The sequence below is a fragment of the Dermacentor albipictus genome, chromosome 2 (genome assembly GCF_038994185.2).
Source record: "Dermacentor albipictus isolate Rhodes 1998 colony chromosome 2, USDA_Dalb.pri_finalv2, whole genome shotgun sequence".
In the NCBI taxonomy this organism is placed as follows: domain Eukaryota; kingdom Metazoa; phylum Arthropoda; class Arachnida; order Ixodida; family Ixodidae; genus Dermacentor; species Dermacentor albipictus.
The window spans coordinates 40,392,821-40,419,395 of NC_091822.1; the positions used below are offsets into that span (position 1 = coordinate 40,392,821).

General features: G+C 43.8%; 1 protein-coding gene across 1 annotated transcript in view; it reads right to left on the bottom strand.

The window, feature by feature from the left end:
• LOC139055694 (focadhesin) overlaps positions 1–26,575 on the bottom strand; it is a 307,088-nt gene that overhangs the window by 151,898 nt on the left and 128,615 nt on the right. The window contains exons 20-21 of the mRNA XM_070533225.1: positions 21,175–21,216; positions 8,230–8,461 (exon numbers count right to left, since the gene is read on the bottom strand). Coding sequence (XP_070389326.1) covers positions 8,230–8,461; positions 21,175–21,216 — 274 coding nt within the window. The remainder of the gene's footprint in view (positions 1–8,229; positions 8,462–21,174; positions 21,217–26,575) is intronic.

Sequence of the window (26,575 nt, forward strand, 5' to 3'; positions counted from 1 at the left end):
GACACAGAGCCAGGAAAAAATTTCAACTTACCCGATATTTTGAGGTATCAGAGTTAGAGTTAAGGGGCGTTTACTGTACAGGACAAATGCTGAACAAATGCCTTTTTTTGTAGGGGCGTGCAAACACCAAATATCAGATTTTTAATCAAATCAAGAAAAAAAAAGAAAGGTGTATTGTATTTACTTGAATCTAATGCGCACTTGTTTTTCGATAAAATGGGTTCACAAGTTGTGTGTGCGTTAGAATCGAGTACGACCCTAAATCTGTGTTGTACCTATGTACCTAAGAACCTAGTACGGCATGGCCGCGTGGCCTCTATGTTGAAAGTGATCTGCAGCTGAGACAAGAGTCTAAGCATCTAGGCGCATCTATGCGTGCTGTGTTCCCATCGCACAGTTCACATCAAAGCAAGAGGCAGTACATAGGTAAATTCCCTAGCTCCTGCTACCACACTTCCTCACTCCAGCATTTAAAAAGTTTGCACGGTCATTAAGTGAGACATGTTCATGCTTGTGTGCGTGTGACATTATGCTTGTTAATTTAGTTATAAGCAAATGTTTAAAAGTTTACACGGCCGATAAAACTACTAGCCTTACTTTTCGTATAGCTCTCTACTAATTTGCTATCGTAATGAATGCTCCGCCTTTCGCGTGAAGCTGCTATTTTTTTATTTATCGCAGCTTTAGTACATTGGGAGTACATCTTCTTTTTCCAAATGAGAGAAAGTTGTATTTCTGTATGAAAGAATGAGGTGCACGGTACTGTAAAGGACTTTCCTTTAGGTCATAGCAAACAGGTGCGCATTACAATCGAGGGTGTGTTAGAATCGAGTAAATACAGTAGATCCCATATGCTGTGCAAAGTTATGCAAAGGAATTTGCAGGTGGCTATGCCGTCGACTTTACGGCACCTTGCCTCAAACGGCTCCTCGAGTCTCTCAATGTGTTTGAGCAGGTGCACATTGTGGAGCTCGGACATGCTGAGAAGCCCGAAAGAATGTGGGCGCCCACTAGTACACCGAGTTGTGTATACTCCACAGGAACGCAAAGTTCGAGCTGACACACTTCTCAAGCTGTGGTCAACTCTCGTGGAAAACTTCATCACAGTTCACACAGAGGCAACCGCTGCCCAGAGTTCTACTGCCAAGCTGCCTGGATCTTCTTGCGCATGCCACCTGGCTCAAGGCCAGGTGGCATGCGCACACAGATTTTCCATAGAAGTCTGACTATTGTTGCTAAGTTTATGGTGGAATTTGTGGCAATGCAATGGCTGCTTGCAAAATGTTGAGCTGCTTCTAAGAGTTCATTATACAGGGTCCTGTCCCTACAATCATGCACCACTATTTAAAGATATGCAAATGCCACACAGCTGGACAGAACCAAGGTAATGTTATTTACCATCGCTTGGAGATACTCAGATTATTTTTTGTATTCTGCATAATTACATAATTTATCATAATTAGTTATTCAACTTCCCAAATAAAATAATTGGATTAAAAATGTAAATGAGAAAATAGTAGAGTAACATGAAAATTTCCCGATACAGCTTTCTGCTGCTCAACGCGTTCTACATAAAAGTATTTTTCCGAGCGTAAAAGTAGCCCACGAATACACACAAAACTGCCGTGTGACTGGCCACTCGAGGCACTTCGCGTGTATTCACAGGCTTCTTTCACACTCGGAAAAAACACTTATGTAGCACATAGTGAGCAGCAGAAAGCTGTATTGGGAGTTTTCCATGTTGCTCTATGATTCTCTCATTGACACTTTTCGACTAATCATAATACAGTAGAACCTCACTGATACATTCCTATTACATACATTTTCCCAGCACCAACATTTGCAATCGAGAACTCAAAAAATGACCTAATAGAGTTGCACTCACTTTTTATCAGTTCCTAAGCTCCAAGAAAACATGATTTTTCGGCATCAATGTTCATTACATTGCCAAATTGCGATCATATGATACGTTTTCTGGTCACCAGATATCATGTAAACAAGAAAATTTACGAGGCGCGCGCCGTCGAGAACGGTATATAGCTGCCTGCTGCAGCAGCTTCACCGCAATACTTGCCTGTTTGTCTCACCTGAAAACGCCAGTGCACACTCAGTTTCTCCTTTCTGTAACAGCAAATCTTCTCCGGCATCATTGCATGCAGCATTCACAGCTATCATGGTCAATCCGATTGCAATAAGTATATCTGCCTATCTGTTTCACAGCGCATGGTGCCATTGGAAGTGTACAGCAAGCTTTTAATAGGCGGTAACCGAAATGTGCTGCCATTCCCTGCTGCAGACTGTGATCGTGTACATTTTTCCAGCCACTAGATCCCATGTGAACAAGAAAATGCACAAGGCACACATGATTGAGATCAGTACATAGCCACCCATTTCACGAGAAAACGACGGCACGCACAGTTTCTTATACCAGTACCAGCAGATCTCCGCTCCAGTTGTCTGACGCTGTATTCACAGATATTGCCACCAAACCTATTGCGATAGGCATCTTCACCTATCTGTTTTACGGGTGCGTAGTGCCGCTGGTAACGTACTGCACGCATTTAGTAGGCGATAATCCGAACGCAGTGCCATTCCCTGCTGCAAGTGGCACGATGTGGGCATCACGTTTTGCTTCGGCGGCATCTGGCATCGCCCACCAGCTCGATTTCATTGCAGTTTCCCATCGCACTATTAAAATACCACGCAATAGGAGAACAATGAAATGCGTCTCATGCCGCAACGATCCATGCAATGTTTCGCATTACGAACATGTCAACAATAGTTGAGTCGGCCAAATTTTTTTTAGTTGCTTCGGGTCATACGTTTTCCTGGTTAGTACGTTTTGTCTGGCCTTTTTTTTTTCCAACACGTCTGAACAAGGTCTTACTGTACATGGAGTACTATGGACAAGCGATAGAAATTTAAATACTTGGTTATATCGAGGTTTAACTGTACACTGATCCTATGGAATTGGTGGCAGTGTCGCAGGGATGTCGGTATAGTTGAGCAGGCCCACAAAACCAGTTGGTGGCGGCAGCCATGACAAACTATGAGGGCCTCACCATGCATGTTTACTTCAAGTACAGTGCCAAATTAAAATATAGATTGTGTTGTGTTTGCACACCCCGATTGCTGTATCCCTTTCTAGGCCTGTTGTTACTTTCAATCACAGGCACCTTACATTCTATGCGATGTTCATAAATTTTCCTGTTATATACTGGCGCGCGTACCTCTCTTTTCTTTCTTATTATTTTTTTTTAATTGACCGATTTTCTCCGCCTCGCCATTGCTACCATGTTATCGCTCAGTTTAAGACAGACATTCTTGTATCAGAACTCTCTCGAATATTGCTACGCTACATTGGGCAACATTGGGAGCCTGGATTCCAAGCTTCTCTATAGCTACACCTCTCAAAGTTATTGTTCATCCTCTCATCTAAAATAAGTATGTCACATCATTACAACATGTTGCTTGTGTATTAAAATTAAATGTTTTATTTTTGCAAGTAAATGTACGCATTGCTCTCTTGTGCCCTGTTGCATGTATGGTTTGCCATGAAGGTAAAAGTGCACCTACAATTACACTAAACTTTTATAAAGTGAAATCCGTGATATTGTGGGAACAGCACAGTCCCTCAGTCCACATTAGCAGGCCCCAGTCCTGACCGGCCATGCTCAAGAGCGCCCAGCCGAGCCAGCAGTCGAAGAGGTGGAGGACAAAGTCACTCGTGAGCACGTGCGGTAGTTCGAGACTTGGCTGGGTGCTCCTGGATGTGGTCAGCCAGGACTGGGGCCTCCTGGCATGGACTAAGGGACTCTGCCGTTCCCACATTGGCGCCCGTAACATGGGACCCCGACTATGTTCCGTGACAGACTACTTGGGCGGCGTCCGTTCCACTGCCACTGGTGACGCCTGCCTGGCCTGCTGCGTGACCATCTCCATAGTGCAAGCTGCAGCTCTGGAATTCGCTGAGGAGCGTTTACACCAGCTCCTCCTCTGTCACCATCACTGGGTCTGGAATGGGACACGATGGCAGAACAGTCTCATACGCGCTGCTGAAGCGCCCTGTGCCACCTTGGAGAAGGGATCTGCTGGTGCTGTTAATGCCTCACCGCAACAGGCTGTTGAAGCATGGAGACCATGCATGGCTCCAAATGCGGCAGCACGGCCGCATCCAGCGACTCGCAGACGTTGGAGAGCGATGACAACTGGACCATTGATGGTAAGGGAGCCACCAAGGCGCGCACCAGCAAGCTGTTGAAGAAAACAGCTTGAAAGAGCCGCTCGTCAGGCAGCAAAGCCGAGAACAAGCCGGCGCGTTGGCCTCATCCAGCCCAAGGAGGGTGAAGTCTCTGACAATGGCAGCGGTTCCTCGGCACCAGCTGGAGGCAGCGGCAACGAAGATGACGATTCCGAAGAAGAGTTCAACGACGATTACGACAAGAACCTCATGGGCGCTTGAGGTCAGTTGCCAATGGTAGTGGAAGCGGCACCATTTAAGCAACGATCATCATCATCTGCGACCTTCTCCTCCTGTTAACTGCATGGTGCGGTGCCGTGTGTTCTCTGTGCGGTGGAATAGCAGCAAGCCAACGCTGCTACTACTGGCAACCTGCTGCGTGCACTCATAAGAATGACGTCGAGGAGGAAGACCGGACCAGGTGTGCCTCAAGGAATGGTTTAGGGCCTTCTGGTTCTTGCAAGAGATCGACAACTTGGAGGCTTCACCACCTGGTCTGCCGCATTTTCACAAAGTGTACGTCTGGGAAGCCAGCCAGATTTCGGGCCTTTGGGTTCCTGGAAGACCTTGGTAACCCGGCCGTCGCCTGCTCCGCAGATAGCAGCTACGAGTTGGGATGACGAAGAGAAGAACGAGCTACATCCTGGACAAAACGGATGGTTCGTGGGGACAGCAGCGGTTCAGTAAAGGCAGCATCCCTGCGGCCACCCTGTGAGCTCAGCAGGCACACCACCAAGGACAACTACAGCTACAACCTGATGATGCCTTCGCCACAAGCAGCTGCAGCTAGCCTAGCTGAGAAGGCCAAGCGTTCAGGTGCATCAGTCCCACACTACCTTCACATATGGGCCAGACCAGATAAGTTAACGTTGGAGGCAGTGACAACAATATCTTCAATGCACCAGCGAGCCGCACGATGCAACATAAAGCCTGCGACATCGAGTCAACACGAAGATGTCGATGAACTCAGTGTAAATATATAAGGACTTTCTTATTCTGTTTTTTCTATGACATTGTAGAAGACTTTTTGACAAGCAACTGTTTATAGAAAGCTTGTAGAGAGTTATAATGTTTCTGTTATGCATTAGTATTTGAATTATAAATGCATTTATCATGTCCTTGTGCATCTCCGGAAAGCCAGAATCATGCGATAGTCCCTTTGACATAGGAAGCTGAGGGGACGAATGAGGGAGCAGAACAAAGAAGGAGTGTAGGTTGGCAGTACTTATCCTGGTCAGCAGAAACATGTATGGAGGGTCTTTAGTTAACATTAGGTTGTAGCCCAAGCAGCATCTGAAGTTTGTATTCTTTATGCTATTAATGCCAACTGTTTGTCAGCACATACAACAATTATTGAGTTTTCAATGAGCTGCAATTTAAATAATTTTGTCCTCATCTGCTCCATGAAATCTTTCTTGAAATGAAAACAAGTTCACAAGGTCATTTATCAGGGTGTCTACCAAGTTGACATTTCCAAATTCCCTGAGTTTTCCAGGTTTTCCCTGAGTGCCTTCGCAATATTCCCTGAGTAATGCAAAACTATGTTTTATGTCAAGACGGGCTGAAACCATTATTGCCCGATGCTGCCACTCTCTATAAGCATATGAAAAAAAATTTAAAAAGAACGACTTAATCTAATTTGAATACTAAGGAGTAAAGTTTATGTTATTCAAAAAGAGAATCAAGGGAGGGGTTAGTAAAATGCACAGCAAAAAAAGATGTCTTAAAAATATGCAAATCGAGTAGACATTCTCAAATAGGAATAAAAAGGAGATACAAATAGAAGCAAATATTTTTAAATATGAGCTATTTCTATCAACTGATAGCAAGCTCAGTGGTATGAGGCCCGTACATTGTCACAATTGGGATTCTCTCTCAACAGCTCGTAAGTCAACCTCAACTGTCCTGACATACTCTCAGCCAACCCACGGCATCTCAATGTTGTGTTTCACTGCTTTAAAGAGTTTATATTGGTTTGGATCAGGAACACCTGCATCTCGGCATCAGCCAACACTGTTTTTTGAGCTCAAGCTTCTTCAAAACGGCGGCAGCACGCTTCCTTTCCCGTTCATTCCTTAATGCGTAGGTACTTTCTGTTGTTGTCTTCCTTCCGCCACTCGTTCGTCCTACGGACCATTTGATGCACATTCTTGGTCAGTTGCACAGTTCACGTCTAATTTTTTAAACTCCCTAGGGGCCACGAAAACATCCAAAAAATCGGCCAGTTGGAAAAAATAAATGGTTGTCATTTACTGCCCTTAAGGGCTCAAACCGCCACAGGCAGATTCGAAAACGCTCTGAAGGCCTGTCGGTACACGTATTAGGCATATCGGTGCTCGTAATGTGACAGGAAATACAGAGTGCATGCGTGTATAATCAAGGAATACATACTGTGTTCCGTGGCAATAGCCCCTTTCCACGCTTGTTATGCTTCACTGCAATACTTTTACGTGTGCTTCACCAAGTGACATTTCTGTGCGTAGGTGAAGCTGACTTTCGGGAACCGGCATTATGCAACGTACCGTGCTTTCCAAGCCACTAAGCCAATCGCGAGGACTACAACGGCGGAATCCGTGCCATTGCTGACAGCAGCAAATCGTTTCAATAAAAAACACGGCACCCAACGGCAAGAAGCTTCATAGCGAACGCCGATGCAGCTAGACCTAGCGTTGCCGCAGTGGTGGCTACGGCTGCCAGCGGATCTGCGTGCGAGAACGCCGGTTCGATGCCGCGAGGTAATCAAAATGGCAGTGGTGGTGGCTTTGATTAATGCCGTTTCGCACCTGCGGTCACAGCAAAACTTCCGGAAAGTCTGACGGTAAAAAGTTCTTGCGTCCGAAATTTCAGATGTTCCGATACATTGATTCTTGGGGTACGTGGTGGTGCCGCGTGGCCGTCCAAATTATCGGGAATCCGGAAAGTCGGTCGTACACAGCACACTGTCAACTCCTCCAGCCGACGACAGGGAGTCAAAGACGATCCATTACGATTCCTGTCTGTTACTCACGCCAGCATTACCGCGACTTTCGACACTTTCAATAACATTACAGCTAACTTTCCCTGATAGAGACACAAATTCCCTGAGTTTTCCCTGAGTTTTTCCAGACTACTCAAAATCCCTGAGAATTCCCGGTTTTCCCGGTTAGTAGACACCCTGAATTTATTTTGGAGTAAATTTTGACGCATTATGTTTTATGGGGCATCGACAGAGAACAGAAAAATCTTCATTGTGGTGAAAATTCTTGTTGAAGTGGACTTCATGGTGTCACTATGTGACTGTATTTGCATGTTTCCTGCGACATGCAAAAGTTGCTATTGAGTGGTAGAAAAACACTCCACCGGGGAGCCGATAAAATGCGCCACTATGCCATTTGTCATGATTATGTGACAACCAGTGATATGCATCAAATGTAGCAGTGGCCCCTTGTGCCAAAGGCAACCAAAACTGTACTTACTAGTGCCTTGGTGACAAAAGAACTAGTCTGCATCTCGGTGTCCTTGAAGTGTATTTTTATCATAACACTGATCTTGGGAATTCCTAGCTACACCCATCAACAAAATGGCAGCCTAACATTGGCAGGACACTGTGGTACACACATACACATGGCACCAGGTGACAGTGGTCGCTGGAGGTTCGTGCAGCCTGAACAAAAGCACTTCACTCTCAATAGCAGCTTTACCAGTGTGCGATTATCCTGTCATTATTTGTCAACTTTCTTGCAGGAATTTTGTCACAATTGCTTATTGTCAAGACGCTATTCAACGTATCTGTTCAAAGAACCTGTGAAGCATCTTTTCTTACTGAAATTTAATATGTCAACTTAATAAAATCTGCAACTTACTGAAGTCCTTTGCTGAAAATGCAACATGATATACTGAGGCTGCACAGTGTAAGAACACAGATCAAGCTAAAATTGCAATTCCACAGTGGATCTTTTATTCCTGCCAACCACACACCTGAAGAAGTGGTGAAAGAAGGAACGAATCACCTTGAGCAGCCACTGGAAATCGTGGGTGCCCCCTCTCTCTGGGAGCTCCTGACGGGCGGGGGATAGCCCACAGCACTCCAGCACCAGGTCCAGCAGGGCATGCACCCATGCAGTGTGAGTGCGTGCCGCGTGTCGCCGTGCAGCAGTGTCCAGACCCTGCAGGTGCTCGGTGGTGGCCTCCAGCAGGGCGCAAAGGGCCAGGAGGGCGTTGCCCTGCTGCGATGCACGGCCTCTGCGTAGAGCACGGACACAGTCGAACGCCTTTATAGCAAAGTGTTTGGCGCCTCCGAAAACATTAATTATACAGGTCACTTTGTTGTAAAGGTCACGCACTGCCCAGCTGACAGTAGAACCAGGACAGAATTATTTCTATGTTAAACAGGTCATTTCATTGTATAGGAGTTCAGTGTAGAGGCACTCGACTGTATGGCTTGCTTCAACAAGTGCCCCTTGCCTATCATATTTAGCATGCAACTAGCATAGCAATGCAGGCTTATTGGTACACCATCTTCCAAATACTAGTGTAGTGAAAACAAGATGAGGACGCAACAAGAGCACATGAACACACAGGAACAGCATCAACTTCAAGTAGTCTATTTCCTGGAACACGCATATTTTAAAGAAACACACGGGCTATAGTGATAAAAAAGATTTTTCGAGCACTTAAACACTTAAACGTGACAAGCCACATTCCATAAATTATTTGCTTGTTGTAAAACAATGTTGCTGTGGCTTTTAATAAAAAAAACACCAAATCTGAATATCCCTTTATTTCAATGAAGACAACAAACCTGCTCACACATCCTGTTGTATTTTGTTTATCTTCAGTCAAGTGAAGCTACTCAGATGTTGCCTTTAAATTTGACGAATTTTGTATTGACAGCTGCCAGCATAACCATGTGTTCAGCAAGGCTAGGGTTCACACCAGCCAGAAACACCTGGTCAGACCCAATGTCATTAATGCTCTTCAGAGCCAGGCCAGCAACGATGAGCCCCTCGTAACGCTCATGCATAACTTTAGATGACACCAGGCATTTATCAATGGTCCACATTTCCTCATAAACATGGAGCCTCTGTTCAGCAACTGGCTGGTCCACAAATGACGCCGACCGATAATTCGGACATGCTCGATTATTGTGACTACATTGCAGCACCATCGCTGGACCACACACTTATTGCATAAGAACAACCAAAATTTCGGACACTTAAAGACACGCTGTTTAATAATTCGGACTCTGCCTGCATCACTGCATATCAATTTGACTGCAGAGCTGAGCAGAAATACCAATATTTTGGCTCTGAAATGTCACTGGCATCACCACAGCATGATAGTTGGCAAGGCTGTCGGCAAGCAAATCATACATAAATAATCATTCATGCACAATTAACAAAACGCCTTGGATGAGTGTGGACAATGCCTATCAATACAGGGTGAGCACTACTCATGCAAAGCATTCTGTTATCTTTTTATTCTTAGTGACATTTTACTCGGAGAGCAGGTTAACATGTAACAAAACATACGTGAAGTGACTTGGTCATTGCATGTTTGCAAGTTTTTCACATCCCTCGTGGGAAAAAAGGTTTACATTTTTTTGCAAGAAAAAACGGAAAAAAAAGATCATTGGCTTTTCTTTCTCCATAAGGACTAAGTTTTCGGACAAGCTGTGATGAAAGAATAAAAAAAAACATTGTGCTTTGGAGGCAACATAGAGCTCCTCCTTGTAAATAGTTTTCTAGGCATCTCTTTTGCGTGTGCCACAGTTACTATACCCCTTTGTATACGTGTCCTGTGGCCTCTCTTTTACTCAAATCAGCATTAGGGCGACTTCCTTTCAATAAAATCACAGATAATTTTTCCTGATAGAAGCACAAATATTATATTAAATATTATTATTATTATTATTATTATTATTATTATTATTATTATTATTATTATTATTATTATTATATAAATATTATTCTTGCAAGATACATAGTTTGCTGTTAATAGCATACAGGCGAGGGTTCCAAAGTCAATTGACTGCAGCGGGACAAAATAATTATTACAGCAATGTAAAATTATGCATTATATAAGTAAATAAAAAGTGAACAAGGTGGTGAAAAGGCTACATTCGATTTTTATACGAGGAGACATACATGTAAAAAAACATCGCACGTTACCAATATAAGCTGTTATAACCTATTTACCGATGAAGTACACACTTTATATACAAAGTAAGTTAATCAGGACAACTAGTTACACAAAATGAAATTTTAAGTTCACATTTGAATGCATGCAAAGCTGATGATGATTTAAGAGCATGGGGTAAGTCATTCCATAGTTGAATCGCTGAGAAGGAAGTCATTTTGCCATAATTCGTATTGCATCTAGATAATAGAAAGTTGTGGTTACTAGTGCTATCGGTATTTATGAACAACCTAAAATTTATTAATTGAACCGTGAGCTATTTATTAAGCAATTTAAATATAGTGATAAGTAAAGGAAATTTAAACAAGCCAGATATAGGAAGAATGAAGTTAGCCTGAAGGAGCGGAGCAGCATTAGAGTAGAAAGAACTGTTGGTAATAATGCGAATGGCCAGGTTCTGAGCGTGCTGTTTGGACGAAAGGTGACAGTTTTATGTATTTCCCCACGTAGTAATGCCATATGTAAAGTGAATATGTACGAAGGCAAAGTATAAAGACAATAAGGTGTGAACAGAAAAAAATGGACCAGATTTAATGAGAGCTGTTATACCAGAAGCAGTTTCTTGCCTGACATAAGCAATATGATTAATAAAATTGAAGTTAGGGTCTAATTGTATGCCAAGGAAAGTTACACAATCGGCAGCAGGGATTAAATGATGGCCTATGAATGCTTGCAGTAAATAAGGGAGAACTTTTTGAGATGATTTAAAATCATGAACTGAGTTTTAAGCGGGTTCAGAAGTAGGTTGTTTAAAGAACACCATTGAATAACTTCAGTCAATTCGTTGTTCATTTTAGTGATTAGTGTTGTTAACGATTTATGTGGCATGGAAATGGTGGTATCATCAGTGTAAGGGCAATGTTAGAAATAATAATGCGATCAAGTAAATCATTAACGTAGATACAAAACAATAAAGGCCCAAGTATTGAGCCCTGTGGTACCCCTTGATTAATGACCTTAACATTTGAGTAAACGCCATCTATGCAGACTGATTGTTCACGATCAAGTAAGTATTTCTTTTTAAAAGTTAAAGATGGACGAGTTATACCAAATGATTCTAGTTTAGTGAATAAAATATTATGATCAATGGGGTCAAAGGCTTTAGCAAGATCAAGAAATACAGAACCGATGAAGTCGCCGTTGTCGATGGAAGACTTTAAGAAATTGATTAATGATAGTAAAGCTAAGTTGAACTACCTGCACAAAAGCCAAATTGGCAACGCTTTAGTAAATTAAATTTGTCTAGGTACTTGTTAATACGGTTGAGAAATAATTTTTCAATAATTTTGCTAATTAAGGACAGAACAGAGATAGGGTGATAGTTTTCCCTCGCTATTCAAATTCCATGAGCATTCCCGGTTCTTTTGGTTGGTAGACAACACGTTAGATGCCCCTCTCTTACAATCAAAGCAATCGCATTGTGCACATTATTTTTGAACGCAAGTAGCATTTAGGGCCTGGTCGCAGAAAATTCGGTGCCAGAGTCTTTGGATTCGTTTGCGAGCGAAAATTTCCAGATATATTTAGGTATATGTATATGCCAGTACACCTCATTCATGCTTGTCGGCTCGGCCTTTGATGTAGCACAAGACGGATGTATCCCCTTGCGTACGTGTCTCATGGCCTTTCGAGTAAGAGAAGCAACCAGTTCCGCCATTCTTTTACCCTCTACTCGTTTTTAAGTGCTGTTCGAGGTGATCGAAATATCTCGTATACCTAGCCACATTCATGGTCGCCTGCATACGTGAGATTCCAGAACTACGAGGTTAGAACCATACAGAAATAACTCCATATTGTGCTACTTATCGCGAACAGCAAAACCCATCTATCGCAAATAAGTCAAGAGAGTTTTTACACATATAAGATTTATGAAAAGGGCTGCAGCAACTTCCGAAGCATGCTGCCGAAATGTGTCTTTAGAATCAGGGTGTCTACCAAGTTGACATTTTCTAATTCCCTGAGTTTTCCAGGTTTTCCCTGAGCAACACAGAAGCAACACAGAACTTTTACCTCAAGACAGGCTGACACTATGTCACCCAATGCTTTCACTCTCATGTATTTAAAAAAAATAAAAATAAACATCTTAATCCAGTTTGAGTAGTAAGGAGTAGCGTTTATTTTATTCAATATAGAAAACTGAAGGGAGGGGAAAGCAAAATGCACAGCAAATACAATATCTTCAAAAATGAAAAATGATAAAGCATATTGTAAATTGAGTCAAACATTTTCAAATACGGATATATAGAGATGCATAAAGAAGCAAATATTTTCGAAAATGAGCTATTTCTATCAAGTGATAGCAAGATAATTGGTATTAGGCCCGAACTTTGTCACAAGTGAGATTTTCTGAGCAGCTGGAAAATTAAGCTCAACTGTCCTCACGCACTATGCCTCTGTTATGTGTTTCACTGCTTTCAATAGTTTAGTTTGGTTTGTATGCGAGTCACCTGCATCTCTGCATCAGCCAACACTTTGCTTTTTGAGCTCAAGCTCCTTCAAAGAAGAGGCGGCACAGTTCCTTTGCCGGTCATTCCTAAATGCAACAGTCATTTCTGTTCTTGTCCTCATTCCACTGCGCATTTGCCCCACGAACCATTTGAAGCATCCTCTTGGTGAGTTGTGCCGTCAACGTCCGATTTTTCAGACTCCCTAGGGGCTGCAAAAATGTCCGAAAATTCAAATCGGGCAGTCCAAAAAAATGAATGCATGTCTTTTACTGCCCCTAAGGGCTCAAATCATCCCAGGCACCTCCGAAAAAGCTCTGGAGTCCTGCCAGTAGACTTATTAGCCATTAGTTAGTCAGTGCTCGTACTGTGACAGGAGACCGTGGGTGCACTTGTGTATAATTACGGAATGCATACTGTGCCCCCATGACAAACTGCCCCTTCCCACGCTTAAGCTTCACCACAATACTTCATGTACGCTTCACCACATCACACTTCTGTGCTAAGGCGAAGATAGCATTCGGGAACTGGCACTATGGAACGTGCCATGCTTTCTAAGCTTCGAAGCCAATCATGAGGATTACAGAGGCGGAGTCAGTGCCATTACTGATGGCGGCGAATACTTTCAATGAATAACATGGCCCCAAATGGCAAGAACTTTAATAGCGAACATCGAAGCAGCTAAGCCTCGCATTGCCGTGGTGGTGGCTACGGCTGCCAGAGAATCTGCGAGCGAGAGCGCTGGTTCAAGGCGGCGAGGTAATAAAAACGGCGTGGTTGGCTTTGATTAATGCCATTTCGGACATGCGGTCGTGGCAAGAAGTCTGGAAAGTCAGACAGAGAACAGTTCTTGCATCAGAAATTTCAGACGTTTTTTTACATTGACTCTACAGGGTACGTCGTGGTGCTGCCAAGCTGTCCGCATTATCGGGCATGTCCGAAAAATTGGGTGTCTGGAAAATCGGTCGTTCATTGTACACTGGTGACTCACTCCTTCAGTTGATGACACCACATCAAAGACAATCCATTACGATTCCTCTCTTTTAGTCGAGCCAGCATTAGGGCAGTTTCATTCCCTTTCAATAAAATCGGATAATTTTCCCTAATAGAAGCACAAGTTCCCTTAGTTTTTCAAGACTATTCAATATCCCTGAGAGTTCCCAGTTTTCCCGGTTGGTAGACACCCTGTTAGATTTCCCTCTTTTCTAATCGAAGCAAGCACATCGCATACATTATTTTGAACGTGAGTAGCATTAAGGGCACGGTCACAGAAAATCTGGTGCCAGAGTCTTAGGATTTGTTTGTGAGTGAAAGTTTCCATATATATTTAGGTATATGTATATGCCAGTACACCCTGATTCCGTAACGCCTCCATGACTGCTGAGGTTTCGACAGAATCAAATGCTTTCTCGTAATCAATGAAAGCTATATATAAAGGTTGGTTATATTCCGCACATTTCTCTATCACCTGATTGATAGTGTGAATATGATCTATTGTTGAGTAGCCTTTACGGAATCCTGCCTGGTCCTTTGCTTGACAGAAGTCTAAGGTGTTCCGGATTCTATTTGCCTTACAAACTATTTACCTTAGTAAATAGTTTGTAGGCAACGGACAGTAAGCTGATCGGTCTATAATTTTTCAAGTCCTTGGCATCCCCTTTCTTATGGATTAGGATTATGTTAGCGTTTTTCAAATTCCGGTACGCTCGACGTCATGAGGCATTGCGTATACAGGGTGGCCAGTTTCTCTAGAACAATCTGCCCCTCATCCTTCAACAAATCTGCTGTTACCCGATCCTCCCCAGCTGCCTTGCCCCTTTGCATATCTCCCAAGGCTTTCTTTACTTCTTCCAACGTTACCTGTGGGATTTCGAATTCCTCTAGACTATTTTCTCTTCCATTACCGTCATGGGTGCCACTGGTACTGTATAAATCTGTATAGAAGTCCTCAGCTACTTGAACTATCTATCTTGAACTAGCCAGTACACCTCATACACACTCGTCGGTGCGGCCTTTGACGAAGCACAACACGGATGTACCCCCTTGCGTACATATCTCATGGCCTTTCCGGTAAGAGAAGCAACCAGTTCCACCATTCTTTTGCCCCCTACTCATTTAAGTGCTTTTTGAGGTCATCAAAACGTCTCCTATACTTAGGAGTGTTCATGGCCACCTGCATATGTGAGATTTCAGAACTATGCAGTTAGAACCATCTAGATATAACTCTATGTTATTAATATTATTAACCCACATATCGCAGATAAATCTACGGAGTTTTCATCAATCCTTTGCGGTGAAATTCTACGCCATATGGTGCCCTCACAACCTGCAGGTTTATCTGACTGAGCTAGCTTGAATGCTCGCTTGCCATAGTCAGAAGTTTGAATCCTTGAGCTTTTTATTTTTCTTCCTTTTAAATCTGAAGGTGGTAAGCTCAAACTCACCTCCTCCAGTACACTACCTCTCCAGGCTTGGAGTGGCGGCTGAAACCGGTAAAAATGCTAAGAGCCAGTGAAGTTATACTAATCCAATTAGGAAAACCCACTAAGCTTCAACAAAAGACATTCCCTCACAACAGTAATTGGCCTCCCTGGTGCAGTATTCGGCCACTCCCTTCCAGATGTCTCATTCAATCAACCAATGACCCTTAGTCCCCAGCAGCTGCAGAGCACCTGACCAAGGCTGATGATGACAAATGTGGTGTTTTGTTGCGCAAGAACTAAATATTACCCAACGGGTGATATTTATATTAATTTAGCATATTAATTAATATGGTAATATTGGTAATAGGTAATATTAATTTAGCCCAGTGTTAATGAGTTTGCAGTGGAGCTACGACTTATGAGAGGAAGATGCTACATGGCTGTAAAGGGCCCTAAACAATCGCTGTAGAGTGCGTAACACCTATGTGTAACAAAATTATGCCAATGGGTAATGAGCTGTACTATGGACACGAAAGCTACATTGTGATGATGATATATGTAGTAAAATACCGTATTTACTCGCATAATGATAACACTTTCCTGCAAAAAAAATTGAAGCAAATTCAGGGGGGTGATCACTACGCAGGTTAAATTTCTTGCGAAAATATAAATGTTTTTTTATCCCGCATTTGCTGCAGGATGACAGCAGGTCAACAAGCAGGCGGCTACCGCTGTAACAGTACGGGACACCAAAATAAATATGGCAGCCGGCGGAGCAAGCTGAACGCGCTGAACAGGATTTTTGTTCTCCTTGTGAGTACATTACGTGCGTTGAAACAGTTTCTTCCATATCAGTAATGAATAATATTGTTAATATCGGCAAGTTTGCGACAATAACGTAACCATGTCCACTTTGAGGGGACAGAAACAGAGATGGGCGCGCATAGCTGCCAATGACAAAGAAACACATGGCGGGCATGCTGCGGAAACTGAGGAATTTGTCTTCACTGCTATCCTAATACGGCATGTTTCTGCTAAGAGTGGGCAAATATCTTAGCTATGTTATAAGCGCCGGCATATGAATAGGGTAACTTCTAACGTATCAATATAAACATGGCCACTATAATTGCCGCTCGCGATTTGTTGCGTGCCCACGAGTGCAGACGAGAAGAACCAAAAGGAGCCTTTTTTGTTGTTGGCCAAAACCATTAGGAAGCCTACAAGTAATAAAGCCAAGGCAAGTTTGGTTGTAGCTTTTTTCATGGAAGTGAGGTAAGTGATGAAAGGAATGAAATGGGGCATCTGCTTAAGAATGTTTGGTGTATGCAGGCAGCTTGGTATATCTTCAAGAGTCATTCACGTAGCATTTGACAGCATTCAACAGATGGTAAGCGCGATCATCATTAGCTAGACTTGGCACACGACATATCGCTGCGACAAGTTTGGGGTGTGATCATTACATGGGAAAGGAAAAAAATCTCATTTTGATGACAAAATTTAGGGGTGCAATCACTACGCAAGTGTGATCATTATGCGAGTAAGTACAGTATGTCAGACGCATACATTTGCAAGGAGCACTACTACCTTAACAGAGCCCTTGTGATGCAAGGCTGTGGAGGCATGTGCTATACAGAACCACAGTAATCCCTCGTTTTAACGAAGTCAGTGAGGTGACGAAAAGATTAGAAGCGGTAATTCAATATAAGCGACCACTTCAGAAAAGCTAATGCAGTCAAGCTTTAATTGTGCCACAACTGCAAGGAAGTCAAAATACAATGTATTCATGAAGCAAAACTTTATTTAGGGGCAAAAAAGGCAGTCAGCTTTGCCGGTTTCAAGTTCTTACTGGGTGCGAGCGACTCCTGCTCTAATTTGACCAAGCATTGCACAAGGCCATGGTTGCCGCTCAAGCATTTAACCTGATTTCGCAGTAGGCGTAGATACTTCCGCATCTGCACCATAGTTGGCACTTCACGTGGCTCTTTGTCCACCGGCTCTTCATCCTTATCGGCGTCACCAACAGTGTCAATTAGTATCTTCGTATCCATCGCTGGGGCGACCATGGGAGCAGCAGCATCAGCCAACGCAAATGTCTTGAAGTCACCTTCTACCTCTTGGTTAGCAATTTTATGAACAGCCTCGTACAGATTGCTGCAAGTCCGGTCATCGTCATGCTGGTCATCGTCAGGGTTGCTGACGACGGCGCAGGAAGAGCCGGCATGCACAAAGCAGTTGGTGACCTTCGAAGGTGTGAGTTCTTTCCATGAGAAGTTCAGCAAATGAATCGCACCAAGCAAATCATTGTTGTACCTCTTGCTGGCGTCATAGGCTGTGAGTATGTGCTGCAAAAGAGCCTTGCAGTACAGCTTCTATGTGGTCTCAATGATGCCCTGATCCATCGGTTGCAGAACCATAGTTGTGTTTGCAGGCAAAAATTCCACAGCGATCACCTTGAGGTTGTCGATCTTCATGTGGTTTGGACAATTGTCATTTATGAAAAGCACTTGGTGGTTCTTTCTGTCGAATCGTCTATCCAGGAGGGGCATGTAGCCTTCAAAAGTAGCAGCAGTCATCTATGCTCCCTTGTTACTTCTGTAGCTGCATTCCTTGGCATTTCGGAAGTCCCGTGGCTTCTCCACCTTCCCTAGTATCAACAAGGGAAGCTTGTCCTCACCTTTTGCATTTGCACTAAACAGCAGCGTGACACGCTCCTTGCTCTATTTTCCTCCAGATGAGGATCTGCCAGCGGTAGTTAATGTGCGATTCAGTAGCATCTTGTATGCAGCTTCATCTAGGTTGTAGGTGCCTTTGTCTTCCTACTTTTTAAGTAGAGTTTGGAGCCAATGTTGGTGCCATACGTCTACAGTGTCACGGTTCCCAGCTGCCCTCACCTCTCACCATTGATTTTGAGGTCACGCCGTGTTGTTTCTTGATCTGCTCAAGCCAGCCATTGCTGCACTTGAAAGCTTTATGGCCCATTCACCGGGCGAGAGTTTCGGCTTTTGCAGTAAATGCAGGTCCATGTATGGGGAGATCTGCACTCCTGGCGTTCCTCAGCCACGGTACAAGTGCACCTTCCACTTCAGGGTATCTTGAATCACGATTCCTCTTTCCCTTTGCCAAGAAGCTCTTTTTAAATCTATCCAGCACAGATTCCTTGTTTTTCAATGCAGCTGGTAAAGTAGACGGTGGTATGCCAAATTCCTTCACGAGGTCAGTTTTCTGCCGGCCACCTTTTTCCACTTCTTTTATCAGCAGAACTTTCTGCTCCAAAGTTAGACACGTTTGCCCGGAGACTGATGAAGACATTTAGCACAGTAGGCCACAAAAGCACATGTGAGGCACACCTAATGAAGCACTCCGAATAGCACACAATCACATGGCCTGCAGCACGGATCCAAACTCACGCTCCGTCCGTGCCAAAGTGACTGAATGCTGCGGCAGAAGGCAGAAGCTTCAAAATGTTGTCGAGGCATCTTGCTTTCCTCGTCATTGTGCACTGGTGATGGCAATGGATGCCATAGTGGGCTTGGCAATGGCTTCACGTGTAGCGGAAGAAAGGCGATCGGAGTTGTGGAGACCAAGAAGCAGGAACCGCGGAAGGGCACCCGTTAGTGAAAGATTGTGCTTGGGAGGACAGGCCGGAAGAGGGTAACTTTGAGGAGCTGCGGCATCAAAACTGTCAGTGGGGAGGCGAGGAGCTGACCTGAAGGCAAGTGAGAGGAGTGACTGGCATCCAAACGGCTTGCAGACTGGAGAACGAATGAGGAGGGGAAGGCAGTGGCTATTTTAATGGGGGGGTGCGAAGGTCACGGACGACTACGAGAGTATCGTGCTGAAAAGTGCCACAAATGCCGTGGCTCGAGTCTGAGGTTGTGTTTGTTGTGCTCAAAAAATGATTAGCCACTCATTGTGGGTACGCAGTGTGATTGTGGAAATGGAACGGTTTTTCAGTAGGAGCCTTGCATGATCACTGGGCAATTTTTCCCTGAGGTGTGCAGCCGTGAAGATTGCAAAACAATAGTTTTTCGGCACACAATTGTCGACAACACTGTGCTAATTCTAAGGTTCGAGTGTCTGTGTTCATGCACTGTCGCGTCTGCGCCACTGACAAATGTCTAAGAACAAAATTCAATGACCCTACCATACATATAGACCGTTTGTCTAAAGTCGGATGGCGCAAATCGAGCATGACTGGCTCGAGAAAATCACAGGGAAAGCAGCAGCTTGCATCGAGCCGTTATCTTCACAGCCTGACTCATCGCTGGCAGCGCTCTGATTTTTTGTGTTTTCAGCAAGTTATCGGTCGAGTTGCACCATCAAAAGTGCAACGAAGCTAGAGGTAGTGTTTCATTGCAATGCAGGCTGATTATGGCAAGCGCCGAGCAAATTTCTAGACCGGCTTCCCCAAAGCCGTCTTCCCAATTTGTTAACATAGCTCATCGTGTCAAACATGGAACTAATATTCAGAGGGACACTTGTGCTTTTCAGCACATTTCAGCACCAGAAGTGCTCTTTAGAGCGGTAAAATTGCTCATCGAGTGTACCCCATGGAATGCTACGGCACAAGTATGCCCACAATCTTTTGGCCGCTTTTCGGCATACAAGAGACCGCGGTTTTCTGGCATCGCAAAACATCAGGAAAACTTCATTTTTGTGTGGATTCTATCACGGAGGACACCATCAATGTGACTGCGACCGAGAATAACGGTTCGGGTGTGCTGCACCATGGAAGTTGGCAGCTTCCGGTCACTCCGCAGTAAACAGCCGGGGGCACTCGGCACTTGCTTGGTACCCCCCTTAGTAGGTCATGGATTTGGTACTTTTGTGGCCTGTTCTGTACTTGCGTGAGACTAATTCGTGCACGGTAATTAATTTGACACTGCATGCACAAAAGCGTCAGCACCACTCGGTGGTGGTGATGCCTTTGCTCGGCACTTCGCTCTAAGTGGGTCAAGCTCTTCGTGCGCTTCGAGTAATGTGGCTTAAAATGCATGCGTTTTGGTCGGGACCGGAAGAAATTTCAAATAAAGCAATATTTTGAGTAAAGCGATTTCATTATAACGAAGGATTATTGTATATCAGATACAATTAAGCTATTTCTTTATCAAATGCACCTTCATCATAATGAGCTTGATTGGAAACATGAAACCTCAAGGTCCTAAATCTGGGCACACACATATTTTTGCCCCCACCGCAGCTGGAAGTTAAACCTGGAGTGTTGTGCCATAGCCAGTCGTTGTACTACGTCTAATAATTACTTTAAATGGGAGGCCATGCAGCTGAAGTTGCTCAAAGATGCAAAATAATGTTGATGCTGATCACAGTCAGTCAGTACCTAGAGCAGTAAAATGGAAGGCACACTTAACAGGCCATCTTGCTAAGTTATCAAGACGAAGTCCAGTGTACATTCAGAATTCTCCCGAAGATGACCCGGGTATTTCCACTGCCCGACATTACTGATATCAGAAATATTTGGCCTAGATATAAAGAAGCTCAACACTAGTGGCTTCATAAGAGTGGCTTGTTGGGCTAATTGGTAGTACATGGTTGTACTAGGAGAATGCCAGCAAACTTGAAAAAGGCAAAAATAAAGAGGCAGGCATGTTGTGCCTTGCACCTGTTCAATACGGACTTGGGGGACGTTGTTTTCAAGAATAAAGTTCAGTTATTAGTCCAGTCACCTTCACCTCACTTTGTCTACGTCTGCTTCTTGATTTTTCCCTTTTTCAAGTTTGCTGACATTCTCCTAGTATATCTATTAGTGGCAAGTGCTGCTGAAAGAAACGGTGTCGATGCAATGGTTCTCTTCATGCCCTGTCTGCGTATGTATGCCCTTCTTTTGGAAGCTACAATGGTTCGCCCGAGTGGAAGGAACGGCTCCACTTACGTGCAGTTTGCCTTGATAGCTTCAGTCAGAGCATCCCTGGCCCTGCAGGAAATGTATGAATGAACATGACTTAAAGGTCTTCTGGTTGAGCGCACATCAGCCTATATTCATGTGACCTGACCTTGTGCAGTTTGCCATATTTAGCAAAACTCCAAAGTTGTTTTTGTTGGTGAGACACACTGCAATAAGGAATATTGTGTTAAAAAGAATGAAAGGAAACACACAAAGATAACACACATTTTTTCAATGTGTTTCTTTGTCCGTGTCTCTCCCACTATATTCTTTGCTTGCATTATTTAAGAGACACAAAAGTGAGTCAAGTTATAAATTGATAATGCTCTGTAACAACAGTACAACAAATGTACTGCTCACGAAATGAAATGCGTCAATTTAGGGCTAACTAATGCACATATTTTCATTTCCACTGGCTGCAGTTTGTGTCACATCGACATAATTTTGGCGTGTACACTTATATCGGAGTCCGCGTCACCTTTGGTGACCAGATTCCTGGCGACATGATATGGTACTCTCAACTACTTTGCACAAATGCAGGGTTCTACTAAATTCTCCCTGTCACGTTTCATTCTGTGAGCACTGTACATCTCTGAGAACATAACTTTTGCAAACAATTTAAATTATGCATAAGACCTTGAAAGTGAGTAACGCGCTCCTATAGACGCTGCAAAAAACAAGATATGAGAAAGAAAAGAATGGTCCAATGATGCACAGTGAATCAATACAGACAAATACACAACATGAATGTGTACACACATCATCTTGGTAGTGATCTGTCAAAGGTGCCAAACAAGTACTACTAAGCAAAGTACTACTAAGTACTACTACTAAGTACTACTACTGAGTACTACTAAGTACTACTAAGCAAAATATGTGGCGTTGAAAAGACAAAAGAATATGTAACTTGGCTGTAATGCCTTGTTCACACCACAAAGTTCCCAGCTAGTGACGAACATCGGCAACAGAAAAATTTACATCGCGCGACTTTGTGTGACAGAAAACAACCCTTGCTGGAAAAAAGGCCTCAGTTGTTGCAAGCCAATCATAAAGCGGGATTACAAGAGAATGAAGGGGACAGGAGTGGAAGCTGCTCGCAGTTGTTAACATCTAGTTAGCGATTTTGCAAATGGAGCAAGCACAACCAGTCATGTCATTGTTTGATAGATTAGTTTATGATTGGGTTTTAATGGTGCAAGGGCCAGTTCTGGCAAAAAAGTGTCAAACACACGATACATAGAGTTAACAATGGTATATGAAGTCTGGGATGTACCATGGCTGTAAAGGGGCCTAAAGTCAGTCAGTGTTTAATTGCATAAAATATATATGTGCAAGAAAGATAACAGTGGCAAGTGACCATTCTATGACCATAGAATATACATTGCAAAGTGTTCAGAAGATAAAAATGTAGAAGTATGGAAATAGCACTAAAGCCTTTCACGGGTCCTTGAGAGCAAGAACAGGCAGGCACACGCTCCAATACTATTCACAGCATAAGCCTCGAGGCCGTGCTACAGATCACTTGGGTATCAGCTGGTCATTATAAATAAGCACTGAAGTTTTCTGTATTACTGTTACCCTATAGTTTCCTGTTAAACACCCCCAATTACAGCTGCCCAGAAAGAAAGAAAAAGAATCAGCACATATACCTTGCGGAAATAACTTCATAGAGCAATGCTGAAATTTTCGTAAAAACCGTCTCCCTTCGCGGATGCACAACTCACCCACGTCGCATCTTCTGTTGCACTGTAAAGAACTGCCATGGAGTGGACTGCCGTCGACTCAATAATTAAGCATACACGCAGTAATACAAAAATAGAAAGGAAATAATGGAGACACTATCGTGTAATGAAGAACATGGTGGTGCATGCCTAGGTGAAAAATATTTGTGCTGGCACCCAAAGGAAACATTTAAAACAAGTATAATAACTGGCATTTGGCACTGGAAGTTCCTAGAAGTGAATATAGCACCTGGGAATCATTTTCAGCTAGTTACGCTCCCAGATGGTAACATGGCCAAATTAAAGGGGCCCAGAAACACTTTTTGAACATAGTAATAGAACGCTGCCGATCTGTTAATGAGGATCATGTGAATATGTGAATGCCAAATATTATTGCACTGTGTACAGCAGGGAATTCACAATCTCGTGTCAAAAGCAGTGAAAAATTCCTTGCTCTTGCTTCCTCAATGTCATCATGCAGCGCCATCGCAAGAAGCTGGACTCGCAACAGCTATTGGTTGATTCCCTAATTCGGAGAACATTCTCAGTAACACAGTCATTGCTCATTTCAGTAAAATATAAGAAAAATTAATACATGTCTGTGATCTCAAAAAGACAGAAAAGCCGTTTCGTATTTGTACTACCAGTCTAAGCACAACAGTTATGCGTTGCTGCGTCTGCTGCGCATGGTTTCAAGATAAAAAGTGTAGCGTAGATACTGCGGCTGGCATGAGGTGCCACCACGTGCCATCTTGTATTCAACCTATAGACGCAGCGAGCAGGGCACTGCTCCATTACACCTTCTTGCCCTCTCCCTTGTGTATCTTCCAGCACACAAGTGCAAATAAAAGGAGAGAGAAAGCCACTGACTGGTCCGATAACTACGAATAACTCTGCATATACTTGAAGGGTTCTAAAAATTTTTGAGGAAGGGGATTCATGAGGTGACATAATTTAACCCTTTGAAGGTTTTTGCCGTACATGCACAGCGGCGGTTTTCTGTCCCGCAAGGTCTTTGCCGTACGGGTATGGTTCCGACCCTCCGTTTGAAATTTCGCGCTATAATGACGATGCGTGCTCACCGAGAGGTGCTGCCACCTCCTAGCACTTACAAGATGCGTTTGAGATTTGTGCTACCTTTTGGGGAGATAAACACAACTGATTGCTAGGTTCAGCGCGTCGCTCAGAATGCGGCAACGCCCCTTTGGCAGTTTCGGTTTCGCCGCGTGATCGCAAAGGAGGCGCGTGAAACGTTAATCTTTTTCTTTGTTGGCACTCTCTTGCAGGGTGGTGGAAGCTGATTTCTATCTTGATTGTCACTGCTCTTAGCTTGTTTATCAGCGCTGTTCGCGAAGTACTCTCGCTCTCTGCAGCAATGCGCTTTCGCGGTTTCGTTTCCGCCGCGTGATCGCAACGGAGGCGCGCGAAACATGGTTTTTCTTTTTGTCGGCACGCTCTCGCAGAGGCGCGGAAGTTGATTTTTATCTTGATTGTCGCTGCTCTTAGCTTGTTTATCACCACCGCTCATGAGGTATTCTCGCTCTCTGCTGCAATGCGCTTACGCGAGAGGGTGCCTTAGACCTCTGCCCAAGGCAGCCGCACGCAGAGATGTCGTGTGCGCCAACACAACTCCTCGCTCCAAGGGAACAGACACGCATTTTAGGTGTGCAGATTGCGATAAGGCGCTGTGCGTAGACCCGTGTTTCAAGGAGTACCACGCTCGGAAATACTATTGAACATTTGGCAGTTCTGAGTGATGCCGACGCCAAAATACTGTTCCTAATTATTTTTTACTATTGATTCCCGACTTTATACATTTTGTACATTCAAGATACGCAATAAAGTAATTTGACCACCTGGGAAAGTTTTTTTCAAAATAATTCGACCCTCAAAGGGTTAACCCTTTCAGGGTCAACGAAGCAAATATACGACGCCGCGAACATGTAAAAAATGGTCGATGCCATATATTTACGGTGCTGTATGTACCTTTAACCCTTTGAGGGTCGAATTATTTTGAAAAAAACTTTCCCAGGTGGTCAAATTACTTTATTGCGTATCTTGAATGTACAAAATGTATAAAGTCGGGAATAAATAGTAAAAAAAAATTAGGAACCGTATTTTGGTGTCGGCATCACTCAGGACTGCAAAATGTCCAGTAGTATTTCAGTGTGGTACTCCTTAAAATACGGTTCTACGCACAGCGCCTTATCGCAGTCTGCACACCTAAAATGCGTGTATGTTCTTCTCTTGGCGGGACGAGTTGTGTTGGCACACACATGACATCTTCTCTGCATGCGGCTGCCTTGGGCAGAGGTCTGAGGCACCTTCTCGCGTAAGCGCGTTGCCGCAGAAAGCGAGAACACCTCGTGAGCGGCGGTGATAAACAAACTAAGAGCAGCGCCAATCAAGATAGAAACCAACTTCTGCCACCCGTGAAAGAGAATGCCGACAAAGAGAAAAAATCACGTTTTCACGCGTTGCGATCATCCGGCGGAACCGAAACCGCGAAAGCGCGTTGCCGCTGAGAGCGAGAATACCTCGTGAATGCGGTGATAAGCTAAGAGCAGCGCCAAGCAAGATAGAAATCAACCATCACCGCCCTTGCGAGAGAGTGCCGACAAACAGAAAAATGACGCTTCGCGCGCCTCCGTTGCGATCACGCAGCGAAACCGAAACTGCAAAAGGGGTGTTGCCGCAGTCTGCGTGACACGCTTAAGCTAGAAATCAGTTCTGTTTATCTCCCGAAGAAGGTAGCACAAATTTCAAACGCTTCTTATAAGTCCTGAGAGGTGGCAGCACCTCCCAGTGAGCACGGATCGTCATTATGCCGCGAAATTTCAAACAGAGGTTCGAAACCGTACCCGTACGGCGAAGACCTTGCGGGACAGAAAACCGCCGCCGTACATGTACGGCGAAAACCTTCAAAGGGTTAAAAAGTGCACCAATTTCCTATTTTTTTTCTTTCCTGGCATGTGCCGCCACTATGCAGGAATACAGGAAATTTTTTTTTTGCGCCTCCCTCTTTCAGTTTTCATTGCATGGTTTGTTTTAGAGCTAGTTTGCTCCAGCGCGTCTATATACTACCGCTCGCGCATTTGGCGCACGGGTGAACAGGCGGCAGTTTGGGTTCTGTTCCATGGGCGGTTTCATGCGCTCGCAAAACTGATGGCTATCTCATTCTTAATCGCTCAAAGGGCGACCGCTTGTTTCTCGCTCGTTTAGTGCTCACAGGGGTGTGCATAGGAAGGATGCCGCTATGCATGTGTTTCCTTTTCTTTTCTTTCTCTTTTTTTTTGAGACTTGCGCAAACTAATTGCTTCTGGTTGGCAATAAGATGAAGATTAGTGGAAGTTTGTCACATGTTTTGCTTTTTTGACGGGCATACAACCACAGTTTTCTTGAGTGCGCTACCTATGCAGTTCGATTACGTTATGGACGTAAATATTAGTGTAATAGCAGGTACATTTCAGACTTGCGAAATATTCTTGTGTGCACATTTTCTAAGCCTTGAACTATGTGTGAAACAATACATCAAATTTTGAATTCTCATAAGTTTATTTCCTTTTTTTTATTGTTGTTATTCATGAATAAACAGTACATATATATACCATATATATACCATATATATACCAACACAAAATATTTGTTAATCACTTTGCAGCCTCCCT